The following is a 19,340-nucleotide window of genomic DNA, read 5'->3' as shown; positions in this document are numbered from 1 at the left end:
ATGTCAAATTTTTCCTTAATTACATCTCTAAGTCCAAGAATGATTAGAAATAAGCAAAAAATATGATGATAAAATACTAGTCTGAAGTTGAGTGTGAGCTTTTCCATTCGGAATATAACAAAGTTTACTGAGTTGGAAAAAGTCAGTCTGGAAGTGCGAGAAGTCTTCAGAGACTAGGTTAACATCGTACAGCATTTCGTATAATGTGGAAGGCGTTTTTATTAAAGCATAAATGAAAATATTAGAGGCAAAAGTAAATCTTACGCAGGAACTAATGTTTTCTTAAGGAAAACAATCAACTCTTGAGTCTTGGACGTAGCTCCAACATCAAAATAAATACTAAAATAGCGCACGCCTTCGATACCGCCCCTAACCCCCTACAAAAAAAAAGATGCAAAGAATTATGAATTAGCGTACGATCAGTCTAAAATAACATTGGATTTTTCTCAAAACTGTAGCTTATATATTTCATGAATGTTCAAGAAATTCATAAAAGACTTATCGTAACGTCTTCTAAAACAAACAAAAACTGGGATTTACCTGACCACATTTCAGTTTATTTGGTCGTTAATAACACAAATCTAGGAAGAAATCCCAACGAATGTTTAGTACTGAAGTTAGTGTGAATTTAAAAGCCAACTAACATTAAAGGAAATGTACTCTTTAACTAAAGAGCAGGGCAAACCACGAATACACGAGAAGGTTTAAGTGAAAATTCTCGTCTCAAAACAGCAAGAAAAACATCTTTGCAATTACTTTTCAACTAAAACTGCATTTTATTGAACTTTACTCATATTTGAAATGAATTTCTTCAAGCAATCTTTTGGAAATAATCGTTACTTATTATCAAGATTTAAAGGAGAAATGACAAAGGAGATAAATGCAAAGGGGTGAAAAGCTTTAGCGGTACTGAAAGGCCCACAAAGGAAACTTCAAGACGTCTTGAAAGATGACTTTGCCCATATCATATTGCTGTTTGGTCAGTTGCCTACAAAAAATTTGAAACTACTTTCCATTCCGATAAAAGCTGTGCAGATGGGGTTGGGAATAACAATAACTTTATATATATATATATATATATATATATATATATATATATATATATATATATATATATATATATATATATAATATATATATATATATATATATATATATATATATATATATATATATATATATATATATATATATATATATATATATATACATCTCTCTCTCTCTCTCTCTCTCTCTCTATATATATATATATATATATATATATATATATATATATATATATATATATATATATATATATATATATATACAGTTGCAAAACTTTCTATTCGTTATTACTGCAGAATTTCTGAAATAAGCGTAGGTAAAAGCAAAGCGTACAATAAGGGTAGATCGCCCCAATGTTATTCCTGAAATATACTATATCGCATAAAGAACTTTTTTTTTATTTAACGATCCCAATCTATAAGTACGTTTAATATTTTCTTTTTTGATGGTGTAGACGCCGTGACTGGTAAGCCCGTCCCAAGACTGCTACTGTAACTATAAATGTATTAGGTTGTAAGAATGATCGAACCGGTTAAGCCTCGAGTTTGAAGGGCAGTGTAGCATGATGCGTGCAGTTAGGACGAAACTGTCGAGGAGGCATGCAATTAAAATAGTCTTGTGCACAAAAGCCAAAATAATATCTGTAAAAGCAGTTCTTGGGAGATCAGTTCCTCTAAGAATTTAGATCTCTAGATTCTGAACTTGTACCTTAATGTTAAAGTTGAAAGCTGGAGCTAGTTTCATTTAGACGTAATAATGTCTCACTGTGACCCACTGAAGCTCGCGAAATAATGCCAATTTAAAGTTTTCTTTTAATACAAAATTTTAGAGAGGATATTTTATTTCATATCTTGGCCGAAAATACACAACAATTATTTATCTTCAATGACAATTTTAGGCCAAAAGAAGATGCCTACATAATTCATAAATCAAATAATTTGTTTTTATCTTGTAACTGATTTTGTTCCCAAAGTAGTTTTACTGTCATTCACATCTTAACGACATTACACAGCAAAATTTTGGTTAGTTTTGATATGCAAGAGACATGGAGTTTCAGAATATCTGTAATTTTATCTCAGTTACAATTGGATTCCACTGTCCTACTTGTAATTCTGGGCCAAGGCAGACGACCTCTATAGAGAAACCCCAGACCTCTCACAACTGCAGCTCGAATATTTGCAGAAGTAATCCGACACTTCTAGAGGTCGTCATTAACAAGAGCGTCAATGCCGTAGATTTGCGGCTTACGGAGTCAGTTCTTCGAAACATTAGTTCCCTGCGTTTTTTCAATGCTTTTTAATAAAACGTAGCGAAACTGAATCCTGCAGCGCATCTTAGCAATCTGGGCCACGTGACCATTCGTAACACTGAGGCGACCAAAATTGTTATGATCATTTTATGAAACCTAAGCGTCTGGTGCAACTGGCAATAGTGACGGTGTCGGATATTAATAGTAAACATGTACAAAAAGCTATATGATAATTTAATTATAGCTCAAATGTGCAAAACACTTAAATAAAACAAATCCAAAGGCACATTCACGGATCTGCAAACACAAAATTCCACGGAGTGCATTATCTAAATAAAAACAGAAAACAAAACATCGCATAGAAAGTAACAAACCATTAATAAATGAAGATAAATAAACAATCGTAAACATATATATATATATATATATATATATATATATATATATATATATATATATATATATATATATATATATATATATAGTATGTCGTATTCTTTGAATATATTCAACGATTATGTATATATATATATACATACTATATATATATATATATATATATATATATATATATATATATATATATATTTATATATATACATATTCATACATATATAAATATATATACATACAGTATATAGTATATATATATACACACACACACACACACACACACACACATATATATATATATATATATATATATATATATATATATATATATATATAGAGTATATATATATATATATATATATATATATAATGTGTGTGTAAATTTTTCTAGAGCTGAAATAGACAAAATCTCCTTCAGAAAAATCAAGTGAATAAAATAAGGAAAGAAAAATGAAAGTGCACGACTGGTTTCGTAGTCTAGACAGCAACATGCCAGGAGTACAACGCGTATGAAACGGGTATCACCCAAGTACTGTGGGAATGTGGATCATCATGACCTTTTACCTCTGTATTTTTGTCTTCCGGAATTTTATTTTTGGGTCTGTAATCGATCCTTCATGAAACAGCCGCTGCTTTAAACCGTTCTTTGAAATGAAGTATTGTACCTTGGACATTAATGATTATATAGGTGTTCTGATGAGTTTATATAAATTCAAGTAGATCTAAATAACTGAGAAACGCTGTTGATGGTAGACTGTAGCTATAGCAACTCGTGGAAAACACACACACACGTACGTACCCACCCAATACCCACTTTTAGAGCACGTGGTGGTTAGAACTCCATCAGAGAAGAAAGGTTCTGCAGTCATTAATGTCTTTTTTATTCTAATCTAACATTGTTCTGTGAAGTGTAAATGGCTAATGAAAACATAACAAAACCATGTGTTTCAACTGACAGTCTTCATTCCCGACTACTCGTGAATTTTCTGTTTCGAATTTAAGGTTTCCAGAGAGAGGCAGATTAAAAAAAATATGAAGAAATCTTGACGTTATATATATAAATATATATACATTAACTTACACTGTTTATCGACATTATTCTCTCAGTGTTTGGTAATACAACCAGCTCACCAGCCCCCTGAGTTTCAAAGCTGAACACATGGATACTTAGCAGGTTCATCAGGTCCTGGCGTTCCCACGGCATAAGAAATCTAGTTTGTTTCATTTTTAATCGCTGATATAGTTTCACAGAGAGTCACTTATGTAGAGTTTTTCTTTTTCCTTGTTTTTCTTTAGAGACTGAATGTATTTTACTGGTATTTTCTTTATTTGGAAGAAACAGAAGAAGAATGGGAAGAATAACGGATTCGTTTTAAAAGGAAGAAGATAAGGAGGTACAGAAATTTTGGAGTTTTGAAAGTAATTATTTTTTCCGTTTCCATCAAACCAAGTTGAAGGAAATCAGTTTTTTGTCCTTATCATTTTAGTTTTCTGTAAAAGAAAACCATTGTGCCAGCTTTGGCTGTCCGTCCGCACTTTATTCTGTCCGTACTTTTTTCTGTCCGCACTTTTCTGTCCACCCTCACATCTTACAAACTACTGAGGCTAGAGGGCTGCAAATTGGTAGGTTGATCATCCACCCTCCAACCATCAAACATACCAAATTGCAGCCCTCTAGCCTCCGTAGTTTTTATTTTATTTAAGGTTAAAATTAGCCATGATCGTGCTTCTGGCAACGATATAGGATAGGCCACCACCGGGCCGTGATAAAGTTTCATGGGCCACGGCTCATACAGCATTATACAGAGACCACTGAAAGATAGACCTTTCGATGGCCTTGATTACATGCTGTAGCGGCTGTACAGTATATCTTAGTTTAACCAGACCACTGAGCTGATTAACAGCTCTCCTAGGGCTGGGGCCTGAGATTAGACTTATTTACGTGGCTAAGAACCGGTTGGTTACCTAGCAACGGGACCTGCAACTTATTGTGGAATCAGGAACACAATATATAGCGAGAAATAAATTTCTATCACCAGAAAGAAATTCCTCCAATTCTTCATTAGCCGGCCGGAGATTCGAACCCGGGCCTAGCGAGTACTAGGCGACAACTCTACCGACTCTCCCAACGAAGAACTGAAACAAAAAACTCGATTGCGCCGAAGAAACTTCGGCTGATTTATTACTTGTTTCTTTTTTCTTCCAGTATCCTCTGCGTTATAAAATGATTGGATCTTGAGTTATATATTCATTCACAAAATCTGTTGGCTTTCCACACATCACTGTGACCTATTTCCACTCGCACCAGACCCAATATGTCGGATGCTAGTTGGTAAGCATTGATTTCCGAGATGTGGTTACAATATATTAGAGTGTCTGTCCTCTGTACGCAATTGCATTGCAATCTGAGGTGCAGTATTTCGTTGCTCAAAGTTGCTGATGGAGGGGATATTACATAATAATAATAATAATCATAATAATAATAATAATAATAATAATAATAATGATAATAATAATAATAATAATAATAATAATAATAATAATAATTCAAATGAATCACCGAAGGAAATACGATACGCCAAACGTAATAATAATAATAATAATAATAATAATAATAATAATAATAATAATAATAATAATAATAATAATAATAATAATAATAATACAAGTGAATTACAGAAGAAAATAGGATATTTAGTCACCATAAAATAATAGTTGTAAGCATACAAGTGAATCATAAAGGAAAAGGACAAGTTTCTTTCTTAAATTAAAGAATAAATAGTCATACACACATGATTTCAGTATTCTTTATTTACAAGGAAAAATAAAACAAAAACTCATCATTCTGTTGCAAAAGATAAAAGAAACAAAAATAGCCTCATTATTACAGACACAACAAGAAAACACTCCCAGAGCGTTTTATGTGACTATAATGAGGCGAAAAAAGAGGATTCCGTTTTTTATAAGAGATTGTGAAAGGCTTCTCAAGGTCAATATCAATATCACCCTCTGGTTTCTTGATACTTTTTCCCTGGCAACTGGTTTTTACACTTTCAGCCCATCCGACTCGAAAAAATCAATCAAATCTAAGAATCTCCTGACCTGCTAAAAGTTCCTTGAAAAATATTGAAATGCTCTAATCGTAAATACTCTGATTTTTAAGCGAAACTGCGAAGCTGGACAGAAGTACTGAATTTAACCGTGTCCCTCTTTGTCACCTCGTCTACAAGATGTATTTTAGAGAGTTACTTATGTTTGTTTTTTTTAAAATGCCAAGTCACTGTCGTGCAGACGGTTGACTTTAAAATATATTTGATTTTTTCTTCATTAAGTAAGAATTTGATAACTTGTATGCCTCTATTCAACTTGCCTCTACAGGCCTCATTTTTAACATCCAAAAATCAATAGTAAGTTTTAATTGCCTTAATAAGAAACACAGAAAACTTAAAAGGAATAAATGTAAAATAGAAAGGGCTAGTTATCCCATTATGGCAATAGATAACATATTCTGAGTAAGTGATAAAGACAGGGTGAATAAAAAAAAAATAGGACCTTGTAATGCCTGCTTTCGTATTATCATAGAAAAGAACATAAAAGTTGAAACAAGAGAGATGAAAATAATGAAAAATAAAGATTAAGAACATGTTAGAAAGCCAGTTATCTCGGATAAGAAAACTTGAGTAGAAAGGTTCAAACAAAAACAAAGCGATATAGGGAAAAGAAGATAGAAGGAACATGGTATTTATTTGCTGACAAATAAACTGAAATGATATGACGGGAAAAGGACTAAATAAAAGAATGAACAAGACCAAGAAGTTAAAACCGTAAATTAAGCTATACTCAGGGAAGTCATTAGAATATCGTGTGGAAAGAGTGGTATTATTATTAGTAGTAGTATTATTATTATGCATACATCTGAATAAAACTCTTGTATTGGAAGAACAATAATCTGCAAAGCAAGTTTCGATACGAACATAGAATAATATGTCAAATAGAAAGAAAATAAAAGAATGGTACAAAGGAAATGGTTACAAATTATGTATATGTAAATGCAGACAATGCAATAAAAATAAGAGACAAAGAGGCACTGTTGCATGGCAGTTTTCAAGTGTAAACAAACACTAAAGGATCTGGACGCACTGGAGACTGAAAATTATCATATGTCAGTTGTGGGAAAATGCGCAGAGTATATAATGGCCTCCATTCGAACTAGAGGCCGTCACTGAAGCCACAGCTACAATGAAGTACCTTGCTCTTGGTGAGTAGTATTAAGGTTTCATTTATATATATATATATATATATATATATATATATATATATATATATATATATATATATATATATATATATATATATGTAGGGTGTAGCTAACTGATAAATATCTGACATGGGATTAGCAAGGTCCATTCTGTTCTGCCTACCCGCCGTGCTCAATCCATTTGTAAATGAGTGATGCCTTCAGTCGTGAGTTCAGAAAGGGCCTGAGGATAACAACCTCATTCCAGAATCTCTTGCTTTCCTCTGGAAGGCTAAACCTTGTGGCACTATATATAAATAAATATATATACATATATATACATATACATATGTATGTTTATATAATATGCATACATACATATATATATATATGTACATATAAATATATATATTATATATATAAATATATATATATATATATATATATATATATATATATATATATATATATATATATATATATATATATATATATATATATATATATATATATATATATATATATATATATATATATATATATATATATATATATGTGCTATATATATGTATCCTTCACCTGTATTACTGCAGGAATTGGTTTCATAAATTTCTCCTGATATAGCTTTTCCATCAGAGGATGGAGATGGGGGTATTTGCTGGCATGAAATGGCTGAGGCTGACCACACAGTAAGCACGAATTCTGAAGTCTCTAGATTCTGGTGCTGATAGTTCCTCACGACACACTGGTTATGCCGCTGGTCTTTCTATCACTGGGTTTAGCATCTGGGTGGGTGAGTGGTTTCTAATAAAGAAGCCATGCAATGCTGGTCCCATTCAGTACTTTGATGGATGACCACCAACGTAAACCTAACGCCATTGGCACGTGAGGCCCCATGACAAGCAGTGGTTGCACGGGCATGCAGGTAGCAACATCATTTCATGAATCAACTCTCAGAAACTTCAACGTACCTAAGGAGTTGGGTATTCGTTCCAGTGGGTCACAAAAGTTCCGAGAAAGTAACTTGGTGATTTTTTTCCGCCAGGATTTTCTTCTTATTTGTTTTGTAGTTATTCAGTGGATTGGCTTCTCGGGCCTTATCGTACCTAATGTCGCTAAAAGCTGTTGGTTTATAGGCTCTGGTTTTTTAGGATGAAATTGCCAGCTCCATGCTTTTTAGTCATAGAGTCAAAGGGGTATAATATCTTAACATATGGTTAGCCGTAAACATTCTAAGCTTATTTTCTTTCTAGTTGTTAATAACTTGGGGAATATAGTTCGTTAAACATTCCACATTCATATCTTCATATACTGAATCATATTTCATTCGAACGGAAATAAAAATGCGTATCCTGGATCTTTTTCCCTCGGGCGTTGGTGGAGGACGCAGAGATTTTCCTAAGTGAAAAAATGAGTTCTCTGGTTATTGATGGGGCGGGTATTATGCGCCGATTTGCACGTTTAAACATTTAATTTTGCAACTACAGTATTATCAATCTAAGTTGCGGATTCGGTCATTGTTTATTTACTAACATATTTATCTTTCAATCCACGACAGCTTGCGTCTTAATGGGTGTCGCCGTCGGCGTGCCAGGCGCCCGTCAGAGGCGCGATTCATCCCCACTGTTCTTCGAGTTACCTTCCGATGCTGAGCTCATCCTGGGACCGGTGAAAACTGGTAAGTGTTTGATGCTGGAGAATTTTGAGCTACCCTCTTTTTAAATGCTTAGGCCAAAGGGATGAGCTACCTAAAGTCCATTTGTAGACCAGGCTTGATGAAAACAGTGAAAGGAAGGATGAAAGAAGAGTATGGGACCCAAACTTAAAAGGAAGCGCCAGACTATTAATCGCAACAGAACCTTTCTAAGCAAGAATTGAAGATCAATGTTTACAGACAATTTAAGAAAAAATATTTAAATCGAACGTAATATTTTGACGGTATTTAGTGATAAAATGGTTTAGTTACTGTTTCTTCCCATCTAATAAGAAACTTTGGAATTCTACTCTTGTTCTTTTTCTCCACGACTCATATCATCATTTATATATTAGGTAGCATAGTCGCGTTTGTTTTGTGTCGGGCTAGGCGAAGGCACTGCATATTATTTATTCCTAATATTAGATTGCTCAACCAGTCCAACCATTTACCTATATAATTCTCTGAGAATTCTCTTTCCTCGCAGGCTTTAGCTGCGCAGATTTGCCCTATGGTTACTACGCTGACGAAGACAACAGGTGCGCCGTGTTCCATATTTGTCTGCCCTACATCGACAACGGCGAAATCATCACACGTCAGTTCTCGTTCCTCTGCGGCGAAGGAACTGTCTTCGATCAAGTGAGTATTTGCGGTATTTCTATATCGGTTCGATTTTGATGGAGGTAGCTTGTTCTGTCGGTTTGCCTGACTCTACGACCGCGCACAAACACACACACACACACACACACACACACAAACGCACACATACACACATATACACACATACATATACATCATATATATATGTGTGTGTGTGTGTGTGTAGATTGCTGGATAAATAAATGACAATGTTTGAATATAAATAGGACAGACACTAGACTCACCTTAAATCTTTCTTACCCATAAAAGACAAATACCACCTCTTTCCTCAAGTATGCTGAAAGGATAACTTATAATGTCTCCTAAGAGAAGTATTCCTTTTTGCGTATATAAGTTTGGCTTTAATCTGTGATTTTCCCCATTTCACTTGTAAATAATACATTTTCACAATCTACCTGGGCAATGATTTATGACTGCTATTGATGGAGTATTCTCGTTTGCTAACAAGTAGCCTGACATATTTTTCTTTAGCCATCCCTACTTCACGCAAAGCATGTGAAGGCAAAAGTTTTCCAGCGTCTAGTTACTGAAGTAATCGACAGCCTTATTTGGCGTCTGCATGTAGACAGACTGGAGTTCTCATGTCGTTGAGGAAAACCAGAAGACGCCTCATCTTCTTAAATTGTTGAAACTCGTATCTTCTTTCCAATTTAACGAATTCTTTTATAAACGCACATACTGCCTAACAAAAGTATAGTATATGTTGATTTTCCATAAAATATCATCACTCTTCGTTCTATAATATTTTTCAATTGGGAATGTGCTGCCTGAGTGCCTCTTGAGTGTTACTTATCATTTTATCATAGAAACAAAAACTTCCTCATTCACATCTCTTTTTCAACGTGTCATATTATCTATCATTATCTTCTGCGCCTCCTGCAGGAACGCCTGATATGCGACGTGCCTGAGTCTTCCGTGCCTTGCTCCGAATCCCGCAACTACAGGAGGGCCAACGAATATTTCGGCCGTGCCGTCAACTTCCTGGAATAGATATTATTTGCTTCGATTAAGTGGGTGCCTTAGGTTGTGTAACAGAGTGCTTCATTCACATACACACACTCCTCTGGTTATTACTCCTTATCGTGACCCACTGCCGCTCTCCTCAGATCCAACCATGACAGTCTGTTTTGCGCCATCTTTTGTGGAATGCTTGTGCCGGATAAAATTTTTTTTTTTAATTACCTGGAAAGGCTTTCTTAACGAAGGCCTTGTACCTTCGTGTAATCATACTTAGTGATTAGTTTCTGCATATTGTAAATGGTAATCAGTTTGCATAGAGATGCCACATTAAAGCGAACAATGTTGATTGTAAATATGATTTATCTCCCTTAAAGGCGTAAGCAAATGTTGTATGTCATATCTGTATGAGTCTCAAGCAATCCATTGTTTATGAAGGAGAGCAAATGTAAATCGAATAAAATTTATGAAATGAACGTGCCTAGGAATTACTGAGGATACCCTATCACCGACAGTTGAAATGTGAGTGTTGCTTTAGAACTGGGTTTTTCATTATGAAGGATGACTTCAGGTGTCTTACCTTTTCATAATGAATTAGCTAACGTAAGGGTGTAGTGCCGTCAGTGCACCTCACGTGGTACACTGTAGGTATTACTTAAGGTTTTTTGCAGCGTCCCTTCGGCCCCCTAGCTGCAGCCTCTTTCATTCCTTTTACTGTACCTCCGTTCATGTTCTCTTCCTTCCACCTGACTTTCCACCCTCTCTAACAATTGTTTCAAAGTGCAACTGAGAAGTTTTCCTCCTGTTATTCCTTTGAACCCTTCTTACTGTCAATTTCCCTTTCAGCGCTGAATGGCCTCGTAGGTCCCAGAGCTTGGCCTTTGGCCTAAATTCTATATTCTATCTATAATGAATTAGCTTCTAAGTATCATTATGATCCATCATAGCTTGCACCAAACCTCCGAGTCCCAACAACGTCTCCCTCTAGGAAAAACTAAAAAATATATTTTTTCCTATGATTTAGTTTTGGATGTGAGGACAGATGAGTTTAGATGATGTCTGCACTGTATTGCTTTGTATTGCAAAGAATATGTATCTTTGTACAGTCTTTTCGCGTTCTCCAAGTTATTGGGTTACTACTTTTAATAATGCTATAATTAATAGTTTACTGCATTTTCCGACCTTATTGAAGACTATTGTCTTTACAGTAGATCCATAAAGTCTGTTGGAAGTTTCAGCAACTACTTGCCATTTTCGTAAGGCAAGGACTACTGAAAAGTGTATTTTTGAGGAACCATAGCTAATTTGCAAATAAGAAGGTATATATATATATATATATATATGTATATATATATACTGCATGTGTGTGTATGTATATGTATATACACAACTATATATATATATATATATATGTTATTGTTATATATATATATATATATATATATATATATATATATATATATATATATATATATATATATATATATATATATATATATATATATATATATATATATATATATACAAATTAAATGAAAATCACAGTATGATAGTTTCGTTCTCAACTGCAAAGAAAATTTATATTATTTTATACATAAGTGTAAAGAAACAATTGCAAATGTGCAATGCACAACATACCCTTTCAGCTTATGTCAATGACTTCGATTGAGCAAATTTAACAACCAACATAGTAAAAAATCGAAACAGAACCCATATCTCGGTGCAATTTGCGTCACGAAGATAAAAAAAAGAACTAACTGTTGTAAATTTTCCAACCGATGTTGAAAAATTCTAGCACCACCAACAATAATACGCTGCCTAATACGTACAAAATTTAATAACAAAATGGAAAAAACACTGGCTGTTTGTACCAATTTAAGCGGGAAGATGCTTAAACGATAGCAGACAACGCACAAGTTGGAAATCGGAATGAAAATCTGGCAAAGGCAACCAGAACACCTTTCATCACACTTTTATATCAAGCTCTTTCCGACTTCCACAGGGCAAGAATTCTAGAATGTCACCGGACGAGAATAAATTTTTATGCGCGATTGGATTCCATCCGGATTCCGCGTCTCTCGAAAATCTTTCTCCGTCTGTAAAGACGTTCACTTCGTACAAAAAACAACAACAACAACTGAAGGGTTTTTGTTAGTTTATTTATTTATTTATTTTTTATTTATTTTTGTTGCCTATTTACTGAATAAAAATGAAACAGGAAAGTTTGATTAGAAACTGGTTCCGTTCCTAATCGTTGAGTGTTTGGGATGAGGTTACTAACTCTGTGTTTGTTGATATCTTAGGAGATGTTATTTACCATTGTGTTCATTATTATCTATTCATGGCTGTGAAATATAGAATAAACTGTATTAGAATGAAAGATCTTATGCAAATTAGCATAATGAAATGGAGTCATAGACGGGAATTGAGTGATGAAATTAAGAATTACATACACCATCAAACTTCCTTCACATTTTGAACACCCCCACCTCTCTCTCTCTCTCTCTCTCTCTCTCTCTCTCACTCACACACACACACATACATATATAGTACACACACCTCTAAAAACATTTATTTTCAACAATATACTCTTTCACTTTACAGGGGCTGAGTTCCAGGAAAAAATGCAACATAACTGTCACTTCCATATTCATATTTTGACTGCAAGCTGCACCATACACACAAACACGTACACACATATACACACACATATGTGTATATGTATATATACATAGGTGTATATATATATGTATTTTTCTATATCTATATATATATAAATATATATATATATATATATATATATATATATATATATATATATATATATATATATATATATATATATATATATATATATATATATAAAGACCTTCGCTGCTGGACCCCGCGCTTGAGTTCACCTGGTATGTTCAATCTCTGAACACAGGATATGACGCAATCAAAGGGGCGTGGGTAGGTGACTCAGCACCTTGCATGGGGTTGGGGGTTTGGTGAGAAAAGATGACCCATGACCCACGACGCATTCCACCAGCAGGACATGGGGACACACCAGACGCCCTGCATATGTCCTGTTTCCTAGGGCGGTCAGAATTCAGAAATATTCTTCCTTTTTGGGGTGAATGGAATTTATCAGTTAGTCCATCTCACACCCAATGTTGGCCTCTTCGAGCTCACTGTGACTCATTGCCGTTCACATTAGACTTCTGAGGTCTGTTGCAAGTTTTCATTATCTAGTTTTGTTGTGATCCATCACCTCTCCACATTAGGATCCTGCGTCTGCTGCCAAATTTAGCGTTGCTTGTATTTTTCACGGCAGGGGCGTTAATACCAGTTCTGCTCTTACTGACATTACGCTTTGTTTTCTTAATTTTTCATTCTGTTTTATACAGTCCATACAGCTCGTTTTTCAGTGGCTATTTACCTGATCTTGATGGGAAATCTTAATGCAACTTTGTGATCGAAAATAAATAATCCACTAGCGGCAACAGAAGTGGATTTAGAATAACCTGGCTACAGTTAAAATTTTTTTTAGTTATTGTCATTAAGTACAACTAAATTTGCATTCTAATCTTTCTCAGATGATAATAGAAAAAAATAGTTAATATTAAGATGTGTCATTTAATGCAACTAGTTGAAAACTATGAGTCTGAGGAAACAAATATATGATAATAAGATGGGACTGTTCATATATTTCTAGATTTACTGTTAGCTCATCAAGATGATAAAACCGATAACTTTGAAGAAAGCATCGGGATATGATTCATAGTTATTGAATTGTTTCTTGACTACCGACTAGAGAAGAAAAGACAAAAATTATTTGCAAAGATTGCAAGTATCCAATTTCACCACTGTTAACGCCACATGTCAAGATAATTTCCAGATTTAATTTGAATTAATCTGCATTTTTATATTCTGTGTTTCACATTATAATGTTTTAATGCAAAGGGCAAATGGTAAAGGCAACAGTCTATCCCCTGGTCTGGATAAACGAAAAATGAGGCTGAAAAGTAAACAGAGTGGACTCTTTAGTGCCAGGGAGGAAATACTCTTCTTTTCTGATATTTATTATTCTGGAGTTATTTCCTTTTTAATGCATACTGAGGAGGCTAGGATAACATAGTACATAAAGTTGGTATTTTCCTCTCAAGATCGATTCTAAGAAACCTGCAGTGAAGCTTAGGGTGTGGTGCTCCGCATGCTCAAAGGATGTTTCAATCTCTTGGAATTTTCCTTTGTCTCTGCAGAAAGTATTTTTATCAAAGATCACTAAACTAGAAGAGTTTATAATTCATTCATCCTTTTCGTAATGACTCAAATGTTTTGTCTTACTTTCGCTGATGGATTTTAAATCCTCATTGAAGCCCGTTACCACCACAGCAGACAACTAAAGTTTGTTACTTGGTTTTTCAACAATGCAAGGGAGTATCTGCATTATTCGGAAATAGGACCGAATTAGATTTCTTGTTGTTGACAAATAATGTCTCAGTATAGAGGGGTATTCATAATTACAACTGTTACTACTGAAAATAATAACAATATTAATACATATGATTATAATACCAGCCAATCATGCTGTGAAAATAAATAAACCTTAGAGCAATCAAAGCGATTGTCACTTTACTTAACACAAATTACGTATTTGAACTGCATAAAAGAGGATGGCTGAGCGTAGGATTAACAACTACCTTTTTTATGATACCATGCTTTAATGGAAGCTTGCAACAAACCTTATCAGTCTGGAGCAGGCAACATTGGCCCGCAGTGAGGTAGGAAAGCCAACAAAGTAAGCAGGAATGACAAACAGTAAGAGATATCGAGAGAGGCTGAAAGTCACTTGTGATTGTAAGTCTTGAGATTTTAGATTAAGCTGCCCATATGTTGTTCCAGGCTCTTGATTCCAAATCTCACTGTTGATATATTGGGAAAGTTCAATGTGGCTTTAGGACTCGTCTCTAGTTTCTCTACAGAGCCCAAAAATTTATTCTAAATCTACGCAACTAACTCTGTCAATACTACTTTATTTATTTTCTTATTTCTGCTTTCCCTTTTCCAAATACAAGTGTTAAATTTTCACCAAAGTTGCCTTGCAAGTCTATAACATTTCATGCTTGTTCTATTCGGTATTTGTGTATTTTGAGTCCGTGTTCCCTAGTTTGGTGACTTAGATTTTCATGACTTCTAAGCTCGTTTCATCAACCTACCGTGAATGATAACAGAGAAGCTGAGCATAAGGTCGTGTGAAGACACAAGCTTTATCAAAACTTACAACAAACCGCAGGGCTTGCCGACAATTACGTGTTTTTGTAAAGCTATGGGTACTGCCACCAGAGTAAATTTTCTACTATACAGCACGCTAGGTTGCAAATAAGGGGAAAGGATTTAGAGAAAACGTAAAAGGATATCTTTTTTCGCTTATATTAAGAAATAGACAACATATACAACGTGCTGATGAACCAAGATAGTGCATCTTATACACCACAGATTCTATTAGTACCAAGCCAGTATCTCAATCGCGATATCAACAATTCATATACAATTCGTCGTCATCAGTTTGAGCACAGCAAAGTCTTGGGTTAGAATGGAGGAAAGGTCATCGTATTTCGGTCTGGGTGACTGGGTCATGAAGTCTTAGAAGATGTCGTGGCAACAAGTCTGTTCTTTGACGTGTCTGGGAATGTTCCCCCGGAGAAAGTTCTGTCGATGTATGGACGTCATCTCCAGAGACGATGGAAAGACGACCTCCAGGAGAGGTTATACGCACTGGATGTTTGGGGGCCACTTGATGACTGGACAGGTTGGAAATGAGACCAAAGTGCAAGAAAAAAAAAAAAACAGTGACCATCAATGTTATGGTAGGGTATCAAACTGTTCCTTTCATGATACGAGTTGCTGTTGAGCTCTTCCACTTCTCCCAGGTGAGTTGAGATCTATCTTCATCTTTCCCCTCATTGAACCCACTGACACAGACTTCCGTCGTTCAATCTCTACTCCTAAGAAGTTGACGTCTGTGCGCCCGAAGTACTCGTTAGACTTCCTGTACAGGGAGGGACTCCGAGCAGGGCGAGCCGTTTCAGGAAAGTCGCAGATGAGACGCTCACTGGTCGAAGACGGTGCCCTCACCGCAGACGTAGGAGAACATGCGGGTGACGAACACGTCGTTGTCGTGTAGGCGCAAGCAGATGTGGAAGATGGCGCAGTTATTGGCTTCGTCGGCGTAGTATCCGTAGGGCAGGTCGCCGCAGTCGAAACCCGTCTGGATGTTGCCGACGATCAAGGAGGCGTTGGACGGAAGCTCGAAGTTGAACTGCGTCGAATCCCGCGCTCTCTGGGTAGGGCGGCGGCAACGGCCAGAACAGACAGAACTGAAATTTAATGTATGTGAAATGAGAAAGAGATCATCATCATCGTCGGTATTATTGTTATCAAAATGCGTTAAGTTCTTGTAACGAAATCTAAAACGATTATTAACTTGCAAAGCAAGCTTCCTCAAAGCAGAGTGACCCTATGAGGAAAGCAGCTACTAGAGGAAATTAGACAAATAATAAATAGAGACAAAAACATGAAAGGTTGAATTTCTAAAACCAGCCTGCACCACCGAAAATGAAAATAAAAAAATGAAAAGTGCAAAAGGAATCCATGATAAAACAAAGAAAAACAGACTGCCATTTCCAGGGTTAGTCGCCAAGGAAGGATGGGCAAAATGGACAACTTTAGGCTACAGAACCTACATAACTGAGAGAGAGTAGGATAAGGACTAAACTATGTACTGGGCATTCCTTGACACTTCCAGACAGAATACTTCATTACTCGCCGTAATGAGTTTCCGACATTATGACTCACGGCCTCTTGCATTGGGCCGATCAGGTTTGTTAGGTAAGTTTCAGTAACTTTTTGTTTTACTTTATACAGACTACAGTCTTCTTATATACGGTTTTGGGCCTGGCGTGACGTATAAACGCTCCTTTCAAATAAAAACATTTTAAAAGAAAGTTTAACACTGATTAAGCCACCAAAAGACCAGCTCAAAAGAAGAGAGGATGAATATCCAGTTAACTCCTTTCTATAAAATCAAACTACAATAGACCTTAGGTGTTTGATATTAGCAGCAATGCGTCACAATAAGGCCAGGGAAGACGAAAGGCTAAGAGAATTAGCTGAACATATTACATGAAAACAGCAACTGCCATTAATAGTTAAATAAGTTAATCCCAGATTTTTTTCTTCATTTGTATCTTGCTTCTATTCGTTCATTATAATCTTACATCTTTTTTTTTTTACCGAGACATGTCAGTTTAAAACACACACACATACGTGCAAGCACACAAGCAAAAATTTCTATTTTGCCCTGCAAATCAAAAAACCAACGAAATTCACTTCATGGCTGCAAAAGCTTTAGAATTTTGGAAACAACAACGAAAATTCAACGGTAAATGCGGTCATTTATTGTTGATGCTGTTACGATTAATTCCTTCAAGCTCTGCTATAAGTGCATTCCGCTGCTCCGGTGAGCAGTGGAATGCAATCATCTTTAAGACAAAAGGCATGTATACATGCTGAAAAGGTAAATATCTGCGGAAGATAGAAATCAGAATGCAAAAGACAGGGTACGAAAGACTGAGGTCCATCTCTTATAAGGGAAACCGTAAGTGTTGAATGCTATTTGTAATAGTAATGGCGGCCTCAAGCCTGACTTTAAAAACGAGGGGATTTTGGTAAGTTTAGTGACCTGGCAACAAAAGAAAATCAAAACTTTAGTTAAACCAAGTAACAACTAAACTAGCCTTTATACTTGTAAAAAGGCCTTGGCAGTCTGGTTCAAGTACCAACGGACCAAGGAGTAAGAACGAGCCAAATAATCTAGCTAAAATTACTAGCTCTGTGGACGAGAAAACATGATTATATGATATTTTGGCCACTGATACAAACCATCAAAACATCAAGCTGTCGGGTATTTAATGCTATTGACGACAATACTATACGGTAAAATATTATTTGACACAGCTAACTGGTGTACCAACATCTATTGGGAAAGAACGTTGTAAAGGCAAGATCATTTAGAATCAGTCAATAAATCAGTTGGTGAAAGATAAGTAAATAAATGAAGAACTATAATAACTTGAGATATAGAAAACAAGAGCATTTGGAGAAAAGATCACCACGAAAGCTGGGTAATCCACTCCCAAAAAGTCCTTTTCCCTCAAATTACATCCCTGTCTCTTTCAAAATCTAATCCTGCCCTTTCCCAGTCACTGCCCATATTTGCAAAAATATTTATAAAAATTCGGTATAAGCTTTAGCTAATCCTGCCAACGATCAGATAAACAGAAACAAACAGACTTACTAAGAAACAAACTGAACCAAAAAAAATAATAATAAAAATAACCTCTTTTGGCAGAGGTAAGTATGAGTGAACAAATAGAGTATGATAATACAAACTATTACATGAATTCAAGAAATTGTATGCACGTCATAAAGATTCATTCCTTTCCTTTCTTCCTCTCTTTTTGTAGGAAGGATCATGGCTACTATGGACAATGCTGCCCCTTGTGCAGATGAACATATAGAAATATAATTGAGGTTGAACAGGATTGAGATCCTAAACCAGCAGAAAATGATTACAAAAGAACCACGAGTCACCATAAGACATGAGAGATCCGAAAGTAAATATAAAAGAAAGAGTAAAAAAAAAAGAATTTTGAGAGAGGGATCAGATTCATGAAATGCAACGAAAGTAAAAAAAAAAAAAAAAAGTTAAATGAAAAAATCAAGCCCAGCAAAGAAAAAAATTGAGCGAAAAATGAGCTGAGTCAAACTTACCAACTGCAAGGACCTTCATAGCGTCGACGGAGCGGGAGGAACTTCCTGATGGGGAGAGAGACTGAAAAAGGACAAGAGGCGGCGATCTATTTTGCAAGGATCGGTGAGGACTGTGCCGTCATGATCAGAACTTCGATAGTTTATATACCCAAACGAGCGATCACTTCGCCGGTAGGCTATTACTGTAATGAAATGGAACCCTAGGGCGAAGACAAAATAAGGAGAAAAAAAATCAGAAAGAAGAAGAGAGAAATTATTTTATTCCTTCCCAAGATGCTTCTAGCTAA

General features: G+C 35.4%; 1 protein-coding gene and 1 pseudogene across 1 annotated transcript; one reads left to right on the top strand and one right to left on the bottom strand.

Annotated features, from left to right (window-relative positions):
• Window positions 1-6,910: 6,910 nt before the first annotated feature.
• Window positions 6,911-10,585, top strand: LOC136845991 (U-scoloptoxin(01)-Cw1a-like). Its single transcript, XM_067116568.1, has 4 exons — window positions 6,911-6,947; window positions 8,485-8,604; window positions 9,107-9,258; window positions 10,162-10,585. Exons 1-4 carry the CDS (start codon window positions 6,929-6,931, stop codon window positions 10,267-10,269), a joined length of 399 nt encoding a protein of 132 aa, XP_066972669.1. The 5' UTR covers window positions 6,911-6,928; the 3' UTR covers window positions 10,270-10,585.
• A 2,560-nt stretch (window positions 10,586-13,145) lies between these two features.
• LOC136842909 (uncharacterized) lies at window positions 13,146-19,072 on the bottom strand (annotated as a pseudogene).
• Between the last annotated feature and the right edge of the window lie 268 nt (window positions 19,073-19,340).

This window comes from Macrobrachium rosenbergii, chromosome 2 (assembly GCF_040412425.1).
Source record: "Macrobrachium rosenbergii isolate ZJJX-2024 chromosome 2, ASM4041242v1, whole genome shotgun sequence".
NCBI classification, from domain to species: Eukaryota; Metazoa; Arthropoda; class Malacostraca; order Decapoda; family Palaemonidae; genus Macrobrachium; species Macrobrachium rosenbergii.
Note: the sequence above shows the minus strand (reverse complement) of the source record. Positions and strands in the feature narration are given on the sequence as shown.